Below are 21435 nucleotides of genomic sequence, written 5' to 3'. Positions count from 1 at the left end.
TTACTGATAAAAATGGCACTGAATTGATTTAAAGTCAATATAAATGTATATTGTGAACGTATTCATCATTTGCCCAGCTGAATGGAATTGTGGTTTATTTTGCAGAAGAGGTGTAAAAGTCAAGAAGATTGTCTTATTAAACCAGAAATATTCCACATCAAGCTTGATCCTTTTTTTGTGTTGGTTCGTTTTAGTGCTTTCGCTATTTATAGTTGTATAGCCTAGTCAGTGGTTGCAGTGGAGCCTAGGTGCATCTATGAACACACTTCATCCACCTCTTAATTTGCAAAAGCAAAGTTTACAGGTGAGAGAACATACAATGACAGTTTCTAGGAAGGAAAAAGAAGTTTTTGCAATGATGTTTGTTGTGGTTTTGAAGTTGTCTGACTGTTCACACAGCAGTTTACCCACATCTACCATTGCTGTTCTCATGTTTGCAATGCATTAAGTTAATCACAAATAATAATAATAACTAATGAAACATCTAAAATACAACGCAAAATATATTTTACAATATTTTCGACACTTTATGTATCAAAACACTTCGTAAAGCGGATTTATGACGCTGTTTCTCTCTCTGCTTTTCCCCTTATTTCATGGTTCAGTGGCCTCACACGGCAGGCAAGGGGAGGTTTTTCTCTCGCTGCTCATTGGTCGCTGCTTTCCCATCTCAGCAACATTTCCATTCATACACCCTGCGCTCCTTTTCAGCCCCCTTTCAAAATAACTCACTGTCATCATCATTGGAAAGCTCCTTTGCCTGGACGGGACTAATTGTTTAAAATTGGCGGAGGAGTGATCAGATCGAAAAAGATCAAACACAGCGACAGGTGAGTAGAGAAAAATAGCCTAACAAAAACTGATTCGCGTTCGCTAAAGTGCTGCACAGGCAAACTCTGCTGCGTAGGGGTGCATGCAGGAGCACAATAAATCATTTCCACTTGTTTTATTGCTATGATTATTGCTCAGTCGCATTGTAAAAAGCAGTAGATTGCACATCAATTGATGAAAAAAAGTTTTGCAGTTCCGAAATGGCTCCGACAGTGAAAGTAAATCAATCTCTGTGTTAATGTTTGTGTCTTACGGCATCAGACGTGTTATTCAAAGTTTTACCATATTCATAATTTTAGATGGGCGAAATGTGAGTTTTGCAATTGGAAAATAAACTTTTGTCAGCTCACTTCTTCGCAGTCTCACTTTAGGGGAGTCTGTATGGAAGAGGGGAAAATGGAATGCGTATTAGCTGAGAATCAGTTGGCTCTCGTTTATGATGGATAACAGCAAGGTAAGATGCTTAAAATGTAACACTAGAGGGGTCCCGGCCCACGGGGCTGTCTGGGAGGGAGGTTCACGCCGTTATTCACCAGTCCTCCTCTGCCTAATTGGCTGCAGATGCGGTATCCTATGCTCTTTTTACCGCGTAGAAATTGGATGCATTTGGGGAACTTTATGAGGCGAGCCCTGCGTTTGCCTGCAGGAGCCGAGAAGACAAAAAAAAAAAAAAAACACTGGTCCCCTTACGAGCATTTAAACCATGCCACGTTCATGTATTAAGCCCTCCTTCCTTTGCTAATTTATCACGGGGCAGCAATTCAAAGCGCAGAAAAAAAACTTCAGCAGAAACGTGAAATTGCGCTGTAAAAAAAGAGAAATTCTGGTACTATTAAATCCCTTGTCGCGTGCAGGAAAGGTACAAGTCTCCTGTGTTTTTAGAGCTTCATTTTTTGTTTCTTTTCTTCTTTCTTTTTTGTTGTTGTTGAATTTTCTTGTGAGGTGTGATATTAAGATCACACGGGCCCAAGATCTGCATCCAATAGGACTACTAATTATGCTAAAATGCAGAGTCGGTAAACGGCTCCTTTGATTGTAAATCTATAATGCTGGTCAGGTCAGAGCACACACGCTACTGAACAGGAGAATGATGCCCCAGTGGCCTTATTAAGATATACTGAACTTTAATGGAGCGTCCTGAATACCAATATATAGGTCCATATACGTTCATTTGCTTTATCACACAGTCTATATAACAGCCATTTGTGATGTGCCACTGCCTTCCTTATAATTGCACGGGGAGGGAAGGCCTAAAGACACCGTCCTCTAAGTGCCCTTTCACCCTAGACTTTGTAAGCTGCACTTATTAAAGCGAAAAGTGTTTCAATATGTGGTAAGCTTTAGGGGAAAACGTGATGGGGGTTGGGGATGGGGCCCTATTCTTCTTGCTGCCCAGCTACTATTGGGCGACTTGGAGTAATCCATCCATGTTACCAGTAGGTTAGTGGTGTCATTTCCATCTGTTGGTGTTGTTAATGTATGGACAGCGGCAATTAAAACCTACCCGTATCTGATACCTCTGACCCTTCAGAAAAATGAGGTCTCTATGAATGAATCAAGGGGTTATGTGTGCAGTCAGACAGACACACAGGGGGCCATTAAGCAAATTTGACTTTCCCTTTATTTTGGTGGAAGTGGTAACCCATGTGCATAATGTGGAAGTCCACAAAACCCGCAGCAGGCTACTTTGTGAATATTTGCTGTACAGCACGTAGCTGTCATGTCAAGTGTAAGTGATGTCTTGATGACAGCAAGAATAGTTTATTTTTCTAGAAAAATCTGAGCTAATCATGAAAATGATACATAATCAGGTTAAAATCGAAATTACAACAATAGCCTATTAATAACGATAGTAAGTTATTATTAATTATCTGTCTTTTCCTTTCCTCAGGGCCCATTGGACACTGAGCACCCTTGGGCCTGTCTGTCAAGTAGACATGTTTCAAACTGTCCCTGACACGTCGTCTTACGTCAAGGTAAGACACCACCGTCAATTCGATCAGGTAATGCTGGAGGGACTAACTGGGGCCCTTTCATTTTTTACTTAGGTTTTACTGTGAAGTTTCCCATATTTTCCAACAAGTCTAAATTGCCCAAAAAAATCCAGTCTGCCCAGCCTTATATTGAGTGTTAAAACAAGAAGCAAACCAACAATGAGTAGCTTTAATTATTTGCATTAATACAAGTAGAATTAACTAATTACAGTGCATTTTCTGTGGAATACAAAAGTCTTGTTATATTATGGCAAAATTATCCAAAGAGGCTGCAGTTACGGCTCATTATCTTGTTTTTTGACGTCATGAATCTCTCTCTCTCTCTCTCTCTCTCTCTCTCTCTCTCTCTCTCTCTCTCTCTCTCCTGAGAATGTAAATAAAGAAAACAGCGCACATCTGGTGTTCAGATAAAAAAAACTGCATCGCCTACCATATGGCGCTGCATGAATACCTGCAACTGCTACATAGCTGAGGCACTGAAACCATTAAATATGTATTTTATATATATATTTATATAAAACCGCACGTGACCGTATACTGTCCAGACAATGTTAAACGAGCACTTTGCTCACACTTGTGTCAGTTAATATTGTAGGCTGCATCACGTTTGCTCACATCCATCATAATAATCTACAGAGGGTGACTGAGCGGATTGTGACTCATTAGAATGGGTCATTGTACACAGGCGAGCTATGGCAATATCTTCTTAATCAAGGTATTTTTCCAAGGGCGACTTGTTAATGTTTTGAAGACTTATTTCCCCCTTTAAATAAGGGTCCTTTTCATCCAGCCACGGCGTTTGTGCCACTGCAGAGAGACTCTGCGTTTCTGGGCTCAGAACAATTCCTGATTTGTTGCGAGAGAGTTGAATAGTGCGGGAATGTTTTAGGTAAAATATACTTTTAAATGGGTCTTTCTGCTCCCTAAAACTGCTCCCTAAAACAGACAAGATGCCAATGAGGGAGGGGCAGAGGTTAGTGGGACTTGAGCATGGAAGACGATTTTTGGAGTTAACTTTCAATTTTACAGTGCTTGCATCTCATAGCTTGTTTGAGTTTAGGTGGAAATGCAGCCTAGATTATTTCTGTTTGTTCTGATTCCAATAATGTCATTTTGTTATCCTGCCGGCATTCAGGGTTCGCGTGTGTGTTTTTTGCGTGCAAGTGCTGCGCTCACTGGCTCACTCACATTGAAGGAGATATTGGTCAGAATGTGGCACGCCTCAATACAAAACTTAAAGAAATATTCCTCATTCAAGCGAATCCACGGCCCAGCATTTGGTTTTGTTTGGTTAAGGCCAGGCGAGACTGGAACTCTCCAATAAAAATAAATCTCAAATTAATTATGGCCTAGAGCGAGGGGCCAGACAGTTCGTGCTTATATGTGCTGCAGACTCCACTTTTTGCCCTCAGTATTGTGACTCGGACTGTCTTGTAGCCTGAGAAAAGGAATTATCTGAGTACAAGTCTGCAGTCTGCTAAACAGCTAATTTAGCAGGCTCATATTGACTGGGACTATTTCTTCTTTGGAATAACACAGCTGACAAGTTTCTCACAACATTCAGTAGTGGATACTAATATCCCACCTCAGGAATGATCAAATGAGGTACCTTAAATTCATAGACTACACCAAAAGAATTATTGTATCATACAAAGCACAAAGAAAAAAAAATATGGGGACAATTCATGCATGTTGACTAGTTTTAAAAATCTTTTGAAACAAATGCCAGTGCCTTGGCATGAAGAATGCAGAATCTACACAACACATTGTTTACAAAAATGTGCTAGATTAACAAAACCTTTTTAGTGGTCCCCCCCCCCTTTATATCTCATAATTTAAGACTCATTTAAGACTGACTAACCAAATTCTCCATTCACCAAGTCTTAGTACATCTTCATATAAGCTAAAAAGAACAATTGAAAGACTGCTGAGCATAAACTATGTATAGTGTCTGCCCGCCCCTGGCTCGTTGCCCCAGCAAAGAGACAGAGGAGCTACTGGCTCGTGGTGTAAGGAAGAAATGTCTGGCTGTCTAGTTCCAGCGTCAAGCCAGATGTTCTGTGGTTCACTGTGTAAACCAACTTGCATCTGTTTATTGGCCTTCCAAAATGTTTGTTACCACTGTATTCATTATGGTCTTGGTAGGTCCTGGACCCTAAGTCTTCCTATTAAGCTCCTTGCCTGGGATGGCATTTTAATAGAGAGGGAGTTATCTGGTCTGAGGCAGATTGTTGGTGAGATGTTGTTAGATTAGAAAATTAGCCTCCTGTAAGTTTGCAGCTTTTTTCACAACACTTTATAACACTGCATTTCAATTGGACAGATTTTGGACAGTGGAGTGTAAGTTTGCCTTTTTATTAATGGAAACTGCTGATGTAAATCCAAAGAAGCACATCTCAATATAAAACTGTAAAAACGGGTTTTTTTTAAGAGATTTGTTTCTATTACTGGGCATAAAGCTCTGTATGGTAAATAACCTGCTCAATGTCACATATTAATCACCTCTTTAATTGCCACTTTATCACTAACAGTCTCCCTAACATAAAATGCATAGCCTATATAAAGACCTCAGACACTGGAATGTATTGAAACACAAAACAAACAAAAAAAAAGAAACCAAACCAGTCACTGAAGAGTTAAACAAGGTGTCTCCCTTAATTACACGAGTCTGAACTGGCCTCAGGCAGGAGAAGCCTTGACCCTTAGCAGGATCCAGATGTGGTAGTCCCAAGGGTGGGGGCCCTCAGCCCCACCAGACCCCCAAGTCGAGAGCAGACAGGCCGGCCCTGCTGTCTGTAGTTGCGGCGGCGCAGTCTGTTTGGCCTCTCTGAGGCCGCTCCCCGAGGCAGAACCCCAACACTACAAAAAATATCCCTTATCATCGTTTCAACTAAATTGTATTAAATTGATTCTCTTGATAGTGGTGGAGGGTATTTTTCACACAAAAACCCCTGAAACAATTATAGTAAGCCACGCTCTCTAAAGCGGGTTTCCTTTAAGTATCTAAATCTAAGTTACCCACTTGACTTTTATGTATCTCTTTTGTCTTCAGAAATAAAAGATTACTGAAATGCTGAATGTGGCAATCAATCTGTGAAAATGGATGTTTCTTGCAGTGTTACTGGTCTGGTCACGTTCAGAGCTGGCTTCGTGTCTAGCATCTGCACTAAAATTATGGCTGAATTGATGAGGGCAATTTCATAGGGCAGACGAATAGGGGAAAATACCTATGTGGGGTGGGTTATTGTGATTAGGGGATTTCTTTTTTGTCGGGCTCAGGCGAGTAGTGAGAAACCACTGAATAGCAATAGCAAACTCACTAATAGTTATCATAGTAATAATCTATATTTGGGTCCCATTTAAAGTGTGCTCTTGTTGATGCAGGCTGCATTTAATCCACTGAGTCCTGTGGTGAACAGCAGACGCACACGTGTAGAGCAGACCCTCAGACTATAGTGCGGTTAGCTGCTGAATGCTTGGATTTTATTAATGGTGTCTCAGGAAAACTTCACAGAAGCTTCACGGAGAGCTGTAACAAAAAATGACCAGGTTGCAACAACTCCTACCATAGGTTTCTCTCCTGTTTTGATTTAGAGGTCCATCGGCTATAAGTCTGATAGAAACATCTGTCCACATTCAAAGATGAACTTTATTTTATGTATCAATTACACTATGAAATATAGAATAAAACAGGGAATAGGCTGATTTACAGAGGGATGGAGGTATGACCAGATGGGTGTCTGAAGTGTAGGCGTGAACTAAAAAGCGCTCTAAAACATGGAGTCACATAACTTAAGAGTGTCCTGCTACACCTCAATCCCAAAAGCTTCACATTTAAATGTGCGTAGAAATAATAAGTCGGACAAATAGTAAACCCTTCCACACCATAAGTGACATTACTGGGAAAGCAAAACACACAACACTATTCGACCAACAGGCTACACGGCAATGGCTGCGCACAACGCAGGCAGTCATCCTGTAAATATTTCCGAGCAGAAAAACATAACAGTGGAGCGAACACTCAATTGTTTTCCCTGCTTATCTCTCTGGGACAGTATCCTGCTTTTTTGAAGGCAGGGCTTTCGGTGACACACAGCTTCCTTCTCAACCTTCTCAACAGCGGTGACTTCACTTCCCAAATTTAGAGGAAAGAAAAAACTCAATCCGGTAAAAGTGTCTCTTCTCTCCGCCACATACCGGGGGCTGGAATTAATTCAGGAGCGTGTCATGTTTGGGATATTGTCGGGGTCCGCTGAAAATTGCGCAAAATGGACGGAACTATTAAGGTAAGGGTGGAGAACGGGGTGTATGAGTTTGTGGGAGACTGCTTTTTCTGAGTTGCGCCTCCTTTTTTAAGCAATGGGTTGAAATGCCTCTCTGTGTCGCTCTGTGAGCTGGGACCTCCAATCTGACGACGATGAGCGGCTTTTTTCTCTCGGTCTGAAAGCGGTAACAAGATTTCCCTCTTTTTCCTCTTTCTTTGAGAATATCCACTTTCGTTTTTTCAATAAGCTGCCCGGGTGTGAGGATTTGCTACGGTGTGGATTCAAGGCTAAATCAGAATCACGCTTTGGATTTTGGGGACCAAGCGCACAATTACGCACGTCTGGAAAGGCAAAAAGGAGTGGCTATTTGTTTCAGACAACACGCGGTAGACTGTAATTTCATTATATGTATAAGTAATCCTCGAGTTCAACGGTTTGGTTTAGTCTGGGCAGCGGGGATTGAGCAATAGCCATGACTGGATGTACCGCTGGATACGATGTGTCGAGCTGCGCAACAGCGGTGTGGCACATCGCCCGGCTCGGTCCGAGGATCCTGTCGTGGGTGAAAAACTATGATGGTTTGGTATTTACACAAGAAATAATCTTTCTCTCTTTATTGTTGTTGATTATTGTAACTTCTCTCCCTCCGTCGCATAGAGAGTTTTGTCAAAGTGTAAGGAAAGCTGTAACTGCTCAGTTTGCAACACTTAAAACCACAAGGCTTCACAATGGCAACCTTGGCTCGCTCCTTATATAGTTACACAAGTATTTTGAAATGGTATGTTGGTAGTCAAGAGCGCTAGTCTACATTAACATTGGCTACTGCCCCCGACAGTCAAATTCCAGATGCATTATGACTGCAGCCACCAGATGTTGAATGGCAAGTCCCGATTAGTTCACAATGGGATGCGTTCAGTCTGGGTCCTCCGGTTGTAAGTGTAATCTCACACGAATGCAGCGTTTGCGTTTACCCTTATTGTTGCTGAAAAGTAATGCTACTTGTTTTTTTTATTTAAAGTAGCGGGTTTGTGGCGGCTGGGTGTGGTGTGAGTTTTGGAAGAGTGTTAACGTTAGCCAGACAAAAATGTCAGGTTGCAAATAGTCACTTAAATCTCACAGCGCTGTGATTGTTTTATTATGTATCGGGTATGAATGCCATGCTGCAGGAGGACACCAACGTCTCAGCCTGGATGTCTGTAACAAAGCAACAAGTTGTGACAATTAATGTAATCATAATTAAATCCTTGGGTATAAATGACTGGCTGCTAGCTGCATTCATGCTCGCTAAAAGAAAGGAAGGGCTCTCTAGCCATGAGAGCTTCCTGTTCTACACAATCTTTTCCTGACAGGTTTCCTCTTCCTCCTTAAACAAAAGACAGGAATGCCCCCCCGTGGGTGGCTCCTGCTAGATGGCTGTGTGTGAACGTCAAACAATCACACGTGTAGTCTGGATGTGGAGCTATTGCATATATCCTCTGCTCCAGACGCGTCGTGACGCATTTGGAGAGATAGACTTGGCTGATGTAAACAGAACAGAGGTGGCTCCCAGCAGGTGTCACACTCACACAATGCTTACAATGCTGACCAGTTTAACAGCTGAGCCTTGATGATGTTTTTCCCCTTTGTCTGTGGCACAGCAGAAATACACTATTGCAAAAATAGAAACTAAATCATATTTATGTTTTCAGCAAAATGTTTTTAAGGACAAAGCTTTTATAAACTCACAACCTGTATAGAGTGATTATGTTCGGATATGGTCCTAGGGAGAAAATCATCTAAATTGTTTGAGTGGCTCACAACCATTGGGCAATTATCTGTGGATACTGTGAGACAGACAGTGTAACCGCCTGTAGCTCCCACTGGCAGTATGTGTGTGTTCCTCACAGATACTGGAAAGAAAACATAGACACTGGTCTGTCATCCTCTCAGCTTCTCATGAGAGTGGTGTGCCCCTATTTTTAAAAACCCTCTGCAATCTTGATAAGCACACACCACTTGCCAATCATGGTTTCAATTGTGCAGGCTGATAATGTCACTGTAAATATGACATCCAACAGTCCTAGTAGTTGACTAAGCCCTTATCGGGCTGTAATGAGACATTCCCTCACTCTCCTACACTTTATCATCCACAGACTAGCTGGTGTGCTCTGCTCAGATAGCGAGTCTTGCTGCCAGGGTTCAGGCTATGATGGATCCACTGATGATCAGTGGAAAATCTAATTCTGGCGAGATGGTTAAATGCTCTGGAGAGGTTCAGCATTTTTATCCACCCATTAACCCAAAGAGTAATATTTTTTTGAACTAGGAGTTTATAGAAACATTTGTTTTGTATTTGATGTGTGGTATAGGCCTAGCTGTTTCTAACCGTGTGTAAAGAGAATAATACATTCATCTCATGTCTGAGAATAAGTTTGACTTGTCAAACCACTTCTCGACATTATTGAAATGCAGGTCCCTTTTATTCTAGGGTATTTACAAATGATGATTTTGTAAATCTTTGTATCCATATTTGTGTAAACACAGCCAGTAGTGGGCCTGTGGCAATACAACAGAGGGCACTATAGTGCATATACAAATTAAAACATTTTCCCACTGCAAAGTTTACCACAACTTCAAATAATAAATAGTACAGAGCAAAGGCTTCACCTGTCACTTTCTTTTATTAGATCAAGTAACTGCATTTATTAAAATTATTTAGACGTTAATAATTAAAAATGCACAGATGGCTTCCAATCAGTATCAAAATATATGGTCCAACTATTGGCATAGCAATGATCCCCTCAAATACATTACATTGCTAAACAATTTAGTCTTGGTTATGTTGCTTATCAGAGAGCTGAGATTTACTCAAAAGTTGACACATCATTTATTTTATCTATAAAAGTAAAAATTTGTTTGTGTTGATACTGTATACAAGGTGTGATTATTGTAGTTAAAGGAAATGTTTAGCATGTTGTATTTCAACTCAGTGTCCAAGTGGAGCTGGTGAGAGAGCATACCTGCCATTTAAGAATCACTATAGTATTTTTGTGTATGCATATGTATACCACTTACATATTATAATCAGTCTCTAGTTGTACCAGTGAATACTTTTACCACAAAAAGAGACATTTGTCATCAAAAGAGGCATAAGTGAAAACGTTCTACTTGCATTAAATGTCTTAGAATGGAATGAAACTGATGTTTTGTGAGATCATGAGGATTTTTATTTCATAAAAGTAACATTTTAGGGAATGGAAACAGCTTCATGTTGGAAATACCGATCAATGAATATCAAGTAGCATTTTCCCCCTGAAGCAGATATGTGGCATTTTGGAATGAAATAATTCAGTCCTCGGGAATTAGACACGTCTCCGTATAAGCTGTGCCATCAGATCCAGATGTGCATCAGACCCGAGCTCAATCCTCAGCAGAAACATATGACTGTGATGATTTCACTTGATTTTGTGACTTATTGTTTTTTGTATTTGTCTGTTCGATTGTTTTTAACAATGATAGATGAGGAAATTATAACAAAGGCTCACTCATCAAGTCATTGTTATGGAGAATCAACATTCTGTGCCAGCTAAAGGTTGCCTGGCACGGGTCTGAGTAGGTGACATTGCCCAACTCTGTTCACTGTCAAACACTAACCAGTGACATCTGTATGTTAAAATCATGTACATAATCCATGCTTTACTTCCAAGACATTACATGAGGAGCATGCTGGAAACCACGTAATATCTTGGCCAGCGCTGAGTTTCTGCGTTTGTTTTCTTTAATAAACTTACATTTCTCCAGCTGAGCTACAGCAAAGGGGTCAGTGTAGCCGTGACCCCCCCATTGCTTCTGTTGAGTCTTCAGCTTTGGAGGGAAGCCCAACACTCAGACAAGACAGACACATTAGGGCATGACAGGGGATTTTGGGTTCCATTGAAGTCAAGAAGATACTGTTAATGGGAAGTCAAAATGATTATACATCCAGGAATCTGGGAAATCTTATTTAGAATATTTAGAATTGTCAGCTCCTACAGTAAACTTGAGAATTTGAGAAGTCATTTCAAAAGATGGATTGGTGAACCAATGGGTCATTACTGGAAAACAGCTGTATTGACTGATGATGTCAGTAAACTACTATGGTGGTAGCGCCCAAGCTTACAACTCCACTGTGGGCATGATTGAAGTGCACATCCTAACATCAACAGGAAGCAACATTTGCTTCGTGGACTGTATACACAAACCACTTAGGATGCCAGACTGCGATATGAGCAATAACTGCACATAATTGCTGTAAACAAATATGCACAAGAGATTGAAAATTTCACATAGAAAGTTTCTGGGTAGTGTCAAATGTGAGGCTAGAGTTGTATCTGCTCATGTTTGTGAGCGTATTCTTATCATTCTTATCACATGACTATGTCTTTCCACTTGAAACAGCTTGACACTTTGGGAAATACAGCTCTTCGCCTTCGTGCCGTGAGTTAGATGAAATGTTTGAAACTACTTTCATATCTGTTGGTTAAACATGAAACTACAGCAAAGACATGGTTAGCTTAACTTAGCATAAAGAATCAGGCTTAATCAGCTAGCCTGACCTTGTCCAGAAGTAAAATAAACTTCCTGTCAGCACCTCTAAAACTCTTAAATGAACACAATATATCTCATTCAAAAAAAGAGCTATGTTGTGTTAGTTAGTGAGCTTTAGATGAGTTGGTGGATGAATTTAAGGTGACCAGCAGCTGGCTGGTGCCTCCCTGTATTTTTTATTCTAAATGTTTATCTATAATCTCATCTAACTCTCAACAAATCCAATAAGTTCCAAAATAACACATTTCTTTGTGTATTGGTTAGGATGGCTATATATGCACTATATGGGATTTGCTGACATACTAGCACTTGTAAAGTGACTTGAGAAAGACACAGCAATTATTTGTTCCTTCTACCTACAGGAGGCGCTATCAGTGGTGAGTGAAGACCAGTCCTTGTTTGAGCCTCCGTACGCTGCTGCTGCCCCTCTCCCCAAGACAGACATGACTGCATCTGGCACACAGGACTACGGCCAGACCCACAAAATAAACCCCTTACCCCCACAGCAGGAGTGGATCAACCAGCCAGTGCGGGTCAACGTCAAGCGAGAATATGAGCATATGAATGGATCCAGGTATGGCATGACAACTACTTCCAATGCCTCACATTCTTAAGTGTTCAGTGAGAAATGAGTTTTTTATTTTAGTATTTCTTATACATTTGTTATTCAACAGGCCATTTATTTACCGTGACTAGCCTTCACTTTTTGCTTCTAATCTTCAATATACTTGGCCCTGGCTAGGGTAGGGCTTAAATATTCCCTGCCAAAGTCAATGACTGGAAAAGAAAAACCAACAACACCCAATTTATCTGCTGATAATATTTTTACAACTTTCTTGTACATGTGTGTTTGTGTAGCAGGGAGTCTCCAGTGGACTGCAGTGTGGGTAAATGTAATAAGATGGTGGGGGGTAATGACACATCTCAGATGAACTATGGAAACTACATGGATGAAAAGAGTGCCCCTCCCCCCAACATGACCACCAATGAGCGGAGAGTCATTGTACCTGCAGGTAAGAATAGTTTTTTGAGCATCAGTGTAAAGCTGTGTGTAATAAAAATATCTGAAAACGTATTCATAAAATTGTGTATCTGTGTAATCATTTTGTTTTTATACAGGTGTTTTTCTGTGCTGCTGCTGTAATTACAGACAGAATCACTCTTCTGTTTTGGTATAATTTGCCATGCTGTAAATGTTTTATGAGTCCCATTTTTATTTAGCTGGTTCTTGGGGTAAAGCATTGTTCAAATGGTTTACGTCACTCGCGGGAGCACGGCTGACTGTGTGCAGGTAGAGATGTCTGCTTGTCTGCCAGACCTAATATATTTCTTCACTGGTTTCATGAAGTTGATCTTTCAGTATGTGAAATAACACAGTTCAGTGAGTAACAAGTGCAGTTTCAGGGTTATAGCCTTCAGAAAAGTAATTTTAATGTGCAAGTTGACTTAAGCTAGAGAACGAATGACTGTATTTCCCCAAAAATGAGCACATTTAATTGATTTCATTAAAATCCAAGGGAGCCTTGGAAAATTTTAATTTTAAATTTCAAATGGCCACTCATCTATTAACCTAACTGGGGCTCCACATGGAGGCCACTCCTTAACCACAAGTGTTGAGTTTGGGTTTGGTTTGAAGTATATCAGATGTGGGTCAAGTAGTCCTTGCAAATGCTATGTTTCTGTTTGTTTTATCCTGCTTTGTTGTCATATGGGATAGTGAAAAACGTGCCACAGAGTTTGAACAATCACAGGAAGGGATTTCAAAGTGAAAGATTATTTACCTGAAGCCTAATATGAGTCATGCCATTCAGGTAAATCCTGTTCATGTGGTTTGAATAGGAGAAAAATATTTACAACTATCTGAACAAGGTCTGCTATTGATACAAAATTCTGTTTCCAATTTGTTCTTTTCTCCCCCTCCCTTCACCTTAGTCAGATATGAGGCTCTCCCAACAGTCTAAACTTCCTCTCTCTTCTTCTGTCTTCCTGCAGATCCATCATTGTGGTCCCAGGACCATGTGCGCCAGTGGCTTGAGTGGGCCATCAAGGAGTACGGCCTGTTAGAGATCGACACGGCTATGTTTCAGAACACAGACGGCAAAGAGCTCTGCAAGATGGGCAAGGACGATTTCCTCCGGCTCACCACCATGTACAATGCAGAAGTGCTTCTCTCTCATCTCAATTATCTCAGGGAAAGTAAGTACACTTTGTGCAACTTAAGTGCAGAGATTAACAAAGAGGCCAATCAAGAGATGACAATAAATTAATGGTTTATTGGAACAAATATTGAACTGCAGAATAGAATTGGTATTCCTGCTGTACATCCTGCTGTTTGTGCTTAAGATAAAAGCATCCATCTTTTCCAAAAAATAGAAGTCAAAATCAAGACACAAGCCTCTTTTCATATACTTTTCTCTACTTTTGGATGGACAGTGAGGGGGAAAATATGCCAAACCCGAGCAATCAACATGACACTTTTTTTTTGTCACCGCACTATATTTATATTACCATCAATAAACAATGAAATAGCTTTTACTGGAAACTTATTTCTCCATAATGCCTACGCAGTATTTAGCAGAGCTGTGGAAACCAAGAGTTTTTTCCCCCCTTGTCGAGATAACCATCGACTACATCCCCCACTTGACTTTGCAGCGCTTTATTCCACGTGGTCCAGAAAGATGGAGCCCAGGTGCATTGCCTCAGGAATCATGCTAGGCCTGCGTGTTCAGAACAGCAAGGAAAGTTGATCTGCAATTTGCAATAGAGGCAACTAAATTTGAGCCTCATACCTTTGAAGAGTTCCTCGGTGCAATCCTGCTTCATATGTTTCGGCTGGGAAACAAAGCCAATTTTCTGGGGCAGTATGCAAATGACATTTTAATATTAAGATTAACATCTGGCATGGCTACTGGTTTGAATGCACAGTATAGTCTACAGTAGTTCGAGCAATAGATATGTCTGCTGTTTACTATGAAAATAAACAGATTGTAATGATTGTTGGACATACACAGAACAGTATGTCCCATCTCTGAATTCCTCTCATTCTGTACTTTAAAATAGAGAGAGCTGCTACTGCTGCGGCTGCAGAATACCATGACACCATGTTGGGTGGAGTGACTGATGGCTCAACTAAATTTAACATTACTCCCAAGAAATTGCGATGGGCCTCGGTGTGATGTAATGGGAACTGTATTTTGTGGGTGTCAACAGTTTTCTCTATGCACAGCGTCTGGGCAGAGAGAGATGCTTGTCATGAGTATAACAGCCTCATTGTGCAGTGCAGCAGCGGGTGGATCTGTCTGACCGCCACTGGGCACACTCCGCAGAGCAGTTTTCATTATGGCCACTGGCTGCGGGACTTAGCCACGGCTTAGGCGGGCTGTACCGCGACTCTGCCCATTGCTGCCCTTTTTTTGATTTAGACCTTGTGTGTTTTGGAGACAGAAGAGATGTCTCGGGAATCCTCTCCACTTGCCAGTTGAAATTGCTTTGGACCCTTTCCCAACAATCAAAAAGATGAATGCTCCCGTCCCGTGCCTGGACCGACACGGTCTCTAAAAAGCAGCTCTCTAAAAAGTGAGCAGTGTGTGTTATTGACACTGGGAGCCTAAGGGCAAAACGAACCATGTTAGTAAATGAACGTCTAAGGAAGACTGAGAAGGAGGAGGAGATGGAGAAGGAGAAGGAGGCTGAAGCTTTATGCAGACCCTGCAGGGCTGATGATTTGGAAACTAAAGCCGTTCTCTCTTTTCCCCTCGCAGCACAAACAAACACAATCATAGACGTGGAGCAACCCTGTCCAGAAAATAGACCTCTGGCTTCCCTCACGAGAGTTGGAGCAGGGCTGAGCTTCCAGAATACTGAAAAAGAGAGAGGGAGGGAAAGACTTAGCCAAGTCCTGGAAGTATTAGTGATTACAGGTCATGTGATGTCTTCCCTCAACCCCATTCCCCGCTCTTTCCTTTATTACCCCCCATCCTCCTCCAAAAAATGGATGGTCCAACGGGGTACCGCAATCATTTCATACACATCTGTGTGCATCATGTGTGCCTTTGGTTCTGTTTATTGAACCTCTGATTAACATTCCTCGGAGTCATTAAGCCCTGTATGTACACTCAGCACAGGGCAGGGAAACACTTCCCCGCCCTACAGCCATACCATAACAAAACATTCCTGCCACGTCACGCGCAGAAATATGGCTCAGACACCCACACTGGTGCAATTGCGGGCACAATCTGATCATCTGACTGGCTACCCAGCTGCTTACAGTAACAAGGGTAGTTGCCCATGCATTATTTTGGCCTCCTTGTTGGTCACTTATCCAGATTTTTATAAGTGATGGCCGCCCGCACCCCAATGTGCTTTCAATTTGGGGTGCAATTTGAGAATTTGTTCAAATTAGTCTGTCAGGGAGGGACCGCGGACTGTTTGCTTTATCGCACCCATGTAGGTCGGTTTGATACCACATGTGCTGGAAACAGAGCGGTGCAAAAGAACCTCAGACAATGAAGGACTGTATCCTCTGACACACAAGGATGCAAGAAGAGAGAGGGAAAAAAGAGAGGGGAGAAATGAAAGAGGGAGTGAAGAGGGAAAGTAACGAGACAGAGATCTGAGAGCTGAACCTACTGTAGATGTAAAGACAGATAATAGTAGAAATTTGATGAACATAACGTTGTCAGATAGATTTTGCAGTAGTTATTTGAGGACAAGGGCAGGAGGGTGTGAGCAAGAGAAGCAGTTATAGAAAGAGAGTGAGAGATAGAAAAAAGAAGTAGGGGGTGGGGGGGACGACTATTTTTTAGAAGTGTGTGGAAACGGTCCGAGGTGGTCATGATTGAGTGCCATTGGAGAATAGCAATAGTTCTGTTTCCCAGCTGTTGTCGTTGCTTGTGTGTCTGGATGGATTTACAGTGAGGGAGTCAAGACAAAGAGAGAGAGAGAAAGAGAGAGCGGGAGAGAGAGAGAGAGTGAGAGAGTGATAAGTCTGGGCTTCTGCACTGCTGCTGCTCGCTCCAGAGTGGGGGACATTCTCGAGCCCTCAATAGTTTATACAGACCATAAACATCTGGGCTCGAAGGCTGAGTAGGGAAAAAGGAGGTCTGGAGAGCTCTCTCTCTCTCTCCCCTCACAACATTTTTATTGAGCTCCCCTTGCATTAGTTCTTTCTATTGGCAGATTATCACTGGTGCAGAGGGGCTCAACGGCCTGGCTCTGTGCCCTTTGCTGTTAGCTGTCTACTGTTAGCCACCATTACAGAGCAGTTTGCGGCTGCTCACTTGACTGCTGGGGTTCAGACACTTAGCACTACAGAAATTTATGTACGTATCACATTAACATAAGATGAGGTGGATAATAAGCAGTTGCTATTTATGTAAACACTAAGATGAGCTCAGCTGTAATTTAAGATGGCTGCATAGAAGTCCATAATAATTGTACTTGCATCCCAATTGCAAGTTAAGAATGTTGATAGGGGGCAATTCTGCAAAAACTTGGATTTCATTCAGTGATGCTGGCAACCCTAACATTTTCTTTCTGCAATACCTGCGCATGGCAACTATGGTTAAAGTTAGGGTAAGACAGTGGTTATGGCAAACGAACGGTGGTCAGGGTACTGTTATGATGCCAGAATACTCCAACAGAAGCGCTTGGCAGATGGCAGGACAGTTCCTCACACAAATTTTCTGGCACTTTCCAAGCATCTCGAAAAGTTTAGACAACTAAACACGTGGTCAAGGCCAGGGAGGTTTCAATTGTGGTCCACAAAAGAGTGTCAAAAACCGACGTTCAGTGTTGGTAGGACATCAGCACTTTTTTCATCTATCCGTCCATCACAGCCTCCTCACTAAAATGTTTTGTTGAGCAACATCACTCCAAATCCACATTTGTTCAGTCATTTTAGTAATTGAAACACGCAACCTATTCTGTTGTTCTCTGGGGAAGATGAATCTGGAATACACCAGCCCAGTATTGCTACGAATTACGTTCACATTTATGTCCAAAGGTAACATTCATTACCAATGCAGGAAGGAGTGGGCCCTATATGTAGCAAGGAGGAAGTGGAGGTCATGGTGTGTAGTGCATTTCAATTTAATTTTGAGTTGTTTTTTTCACGGTCACAAACCAGAAATTTATGTATTTATATTATGTTTTTTAAAACTAAACCACAATCGTTCTCTAAAATGTATTACGTTATTGTGCCTAAATCTAACTTAAGTGGTAGCAGATAAGGGCTAAAGGTGGGGGGAGGCAATTAGCCTGCATCTTTGTAGCCGACCGTGTCTAGACGTTAGCCAGTGGTGACCCGCAAATATTTGGCACTGGTGAGTCTATATTCAGGAATCACCTAGCTTAATTCAGGGCTGGCGGTAACCCTATTTGTAACCTTGGTTCTGCGTCCATTACCCCGTGATTCAGTCACATAGACTTCTGAGCGTAAACCTTAATGGGAAAATCCAAACCTTTTGCTTTTGCTTTTTGTTTGGTTTTACCTGTTAGCAGCTGTTTGCGTCCTCAAAAGTATTTTTGTGATCTCAGAAGTGTTTATTGTCTTCCTGTCTGCTGCCTTTTCCTGTAGCAAAACCGATGTTTAAATGCAGTATTTCCACAGACTGGGCATGTGGATGAAGCCCACAGCTCATACAGCGAAGGAGAGAACAGTGGAGCCAGTGGAGTTTTTTGTGCTGTTGCTGAAAAACTGTACTCAGCATTTACACTGGAGACGCTGGGGACATCACCACATTTTGAAAAGGCTGATTTTGTCCCCTTCACATTTTGAAAGCAACCAGAAATTATAACAAATTAAATTGCTTTGAAAAAGGTTTATTTTCTCAATAAAAAAATGTACAGTACAATGTAAATATAGAATTAACAATTGTGCATTGTCCAAAAAAAGTAACTTAAGCTAAAAAAAACAAGCTACTGATTAGGCCTACTGAATTATAGTCCATTACATTTTCAGATTTTGAATTGTTACCTGCCACCTGAATATTGTGTTTCCCTTTCTATAAATAAAGACATTTTCAGCATAAATTGGTGCAGAAAATGTGTCTAGAATGCAGGAAATTAAGTGGTTAATGCTCAAAATCTTCTGGGGAGGACCCCCAGCCCCCCACTCATATGTTTCCAGAACTGAATATTTCTTCAAAATAGTTTTAAAATATCTATTTGACTTAATAGTATCGTCCCACCCCTAATCTGTCCCCACCACTTTTCAACACAAATTGACGCCCTTGGTACTCAGCCTGTGGGAATATGGGACTTAATTGTTGGTTTCGCTCTGGTAATTAGTAAAGTAATGTCAATACTACTAAGTGTAATGAATTGCATTTTGTATGTACAGTTTTTAGCACTGCACACAATGTCATTCTGATAGTATGGCCAGCAGCTGAGAAAATGCTCACATTGGTCGTTTTGGAAAGCAATGACAAATAATCTTGTTTGGTTTGGAGGACTTGGACTATTCTCACATGCACAGTGCAGTTTTATCCATACTGCTAAAATGACAACTTACTGTTGGCTGGAGCCCATTTGACCAACCTTGAGAGAGATGCCCAAAACTGCTTGACTGGGACCCTCAGTTTGTTCACAAAACGCAGACCAAGTGTTTGAGGCAATGGTATCATGTGACTCATACATAATAAACAGCAGGGGCCCAATGGAGGTCAGTCACAATGCTGAACAAGCCCTTAGAGATCTCGGTCAATATCATGGGCATGTCAAACTGGAAGACAGGGCCTTTTGAAAGAGCCATCAGTCATAGGAAGGAGAGAAAAGAAAATTGTTTGTGGATGTTATGTAATCTAGCAGACTGTGAGCAGATGTGACTGGAGAGGAAAAGAGAGAGTGAGGGTCTTAAAGGCTGAACACTGGCCAGTCCTCCCACTGTGCTGTCAGATTACCGGGACATGTTTGTTTTCTGAGAGAGGAAGAAGCCGTCCAAATAAATAGGCAGCACAGCCAAGACTCCCTCCACCAAACTGTCAGCTGTGGTGTCTCTCTCGCCCTCTCTTGCACACTCTCCCCTGCTCTCTCACTAACGCTCTCTCTCTCGCGCGCGTACAGCAGTCCTGAATTTCTCTGTGGGATGGTTTGAGGTTTTCTCAGCAATGCTGCCTGTTTGCCTGTCTGGGTCAGCCCACATATGTGGCACACAGTAGGAAAGGGGTTAACAGCTCCTTCCTTCCCCCTTCTCTCCCTCTCCCTCTTTTTCTGCCTGTCTCTTACACTTTCTCCGTCATTCCAAAGATGGTGCTTTGGAGGCTCGCTTGCCCCTGTGCATTTACACTCTGTGTGAGGAATTATTTTTGTACGGGGAGCTGCGTTTGATTGCTGTGCAGGGACCCTGACTCATACAATGGCTCCCCTGTTCTGAGGCCCCCAGGTTTCTAAACTAGACCCAGAGCCTTGGGGGTGCCGTGGAGTAGGTAGAACTGGGAGGGGTGGGGTGTTGGGAGGCTAGAATACATTTGTAGAGCACTCCACTCCCCCCCCAGCCATCCCCTAAAAAAACAGACCCCTAGTCTGCCACCCTGGGCCCCTTCACCCCAAAACCCCACCTCTGCAAGTTAGGTAAGGATCCTGCATCAAATCTCAAGAAAAGCAAATGTAATTATGCTTTTGAGTTTTCCGTCCTTTTTCAGATTGCCCCATTCAGAAAAGGTATCTTCCTTACTCAGCAGCTCTCCGCAGCCATCTTAGTGTTAAATTGTAACCCTCCCCATGTAGTAGCTGCTTTGTGTTTTCTCTGTGCATTTTTGGCTCTGTTTTTCCACTTTCTGATTTATGCCTGGGGGCAGCTAAAATTAAGAGAGCATTTTGGTGCCGCCCAGGGTGCCTGTGTAAGTGGAGGAATGCAGCGCAGAGTTCTGCTCCATAAGGTAAAATGAATAGGCAGACATATGCAGGCTCTTGCCTCTCTGACTTTATTATTCAGATGTAGGGTTTGCAGTTAAAATGCTGACAGGCTACAGCGTTTTTCCTACATGTAAATGACTGACTGTGTGCTGGATTTGCTTTCATTGGGGACTAGATTCAAGTATTGTGAATTATTTTTTTACTTTCTAAGACAAAACAGGTACACAATTGAAAGAAATGTAAAGGACCTTTTAGTGCTGCTTGACAGTAATTGAGCTGAACCATCTACTGCCACCTGCTGGCTATATTTATAGCCATGGAGCTTCAGACTTCAGGGTAGGAGCGCAGTAGGTAGTAAAATTCCCCTTCTAACAAATTTATCATGGCTAATGTACATATTAAAATCTGTAAATGTTCTGCCAGATCTCATATTTTAAACCAAACAATAATAAAAATACTTAAGAAAATGCTGAACTGTAAACAGGAAACAATCACTGGATGCTCATATCTATGGATTTTCTAAAAAATTAGCACAAATTCTATCGATTTTGGGTGTTGTTCACTTGGCTTTATGCATTACGGGACTGGTTGATAAGACATTGTTTTGTCTTACTGTACTGTCTTTTTTCTCATTTTTACAACAGGTAGCTCATCATTATCCTACAATACACCATCTCACACAGACCCATCACCACGCCTGGCTGCCAAAGAGGGTAGGGGAAAAATCATTCTCTATTCTTTCTCTCCATGTATATATCAAGGGAGCAAGTTCAGATGCCTGAAGATAAGCTTTAGACAAACAGATAGAAACAGATACAGATACACACAGAGCACACAAACTTGAGAATACAGACCACTCACACAAAGCTCGCACATTCAGTCCCTGACTGCCACTGACAAAGCACTGCGCAGGTGCACCTTTT

At 41.8% G+C, this 21435-nt stretch overlaps 1 protein-coding gene across 10 annotated transcripts in view; it reads left to right on the top strand.

Annotated features, from left to right (window-relative positions):
• The first annotated feature begins 666 nt into the window (after positions 1-666).
• fli1 (Fli-1 proto-oncogene, ETS transcription factor) overlaps positions 667-21435 on the top strand; it is a 31847-nt gene continuing 11078 nt past the window's right edge. The window contains exons 1-6 of one of the 10 annotated variants that reach the window (XM_038692839.1): positions 667-830; positions 2723-2807; positions 12019-12230; positions 12518-12669; positions 13649-13852; positions 21157-21225. In XM_038692839.1, the coding sequence (XP_038548767.1) occupies positions 2769-2807; positions 12019-12230; positions 12518-12669; positions 13649-13852; positions 21157-21225 (676 nt within the window). In that variant the 5' untranslated portion in view covers positions 667-830; positions 2723-2768. Of the gene's footprint in view, positions 831-2722; positions 2835-6948; positions 7112-7135; positions 7275-7353; positions 7674-12018; positions 12231-12514; positions 12670-13648; positions 13853-21156; positions 21226-21435 lie in introns of those variants that run through there. The other 9 variants (XM_038692836.1, XM_038692838.1, XM_038692843.1 and 6 more) reach the window with 9 other exon arrangements.

This window comes from Micropterus salmoides, unplaced genomic scaffold (genome assembly GCF_014851395.1).
Source record: "Micropterus salmoides isolate LMB-PRFRI ecotype aquatic unplaced genomic scaffold, ASM1485139v1 Ms_hic_scaffold_3, whole genome shotgun sequence".
Taxonomy (NCBI): Eukaryota; Metazoa; Chordata; class Actinopteri; order Centrarchiformes; family Centrarchidae; genus Micropterus; species Micropterus salmoides.
The sequence above is the reverse complement of the archived record's forward strand: the minus strand, read 5'-3'. Positions and strand labels throughout refer to the sequence as shown.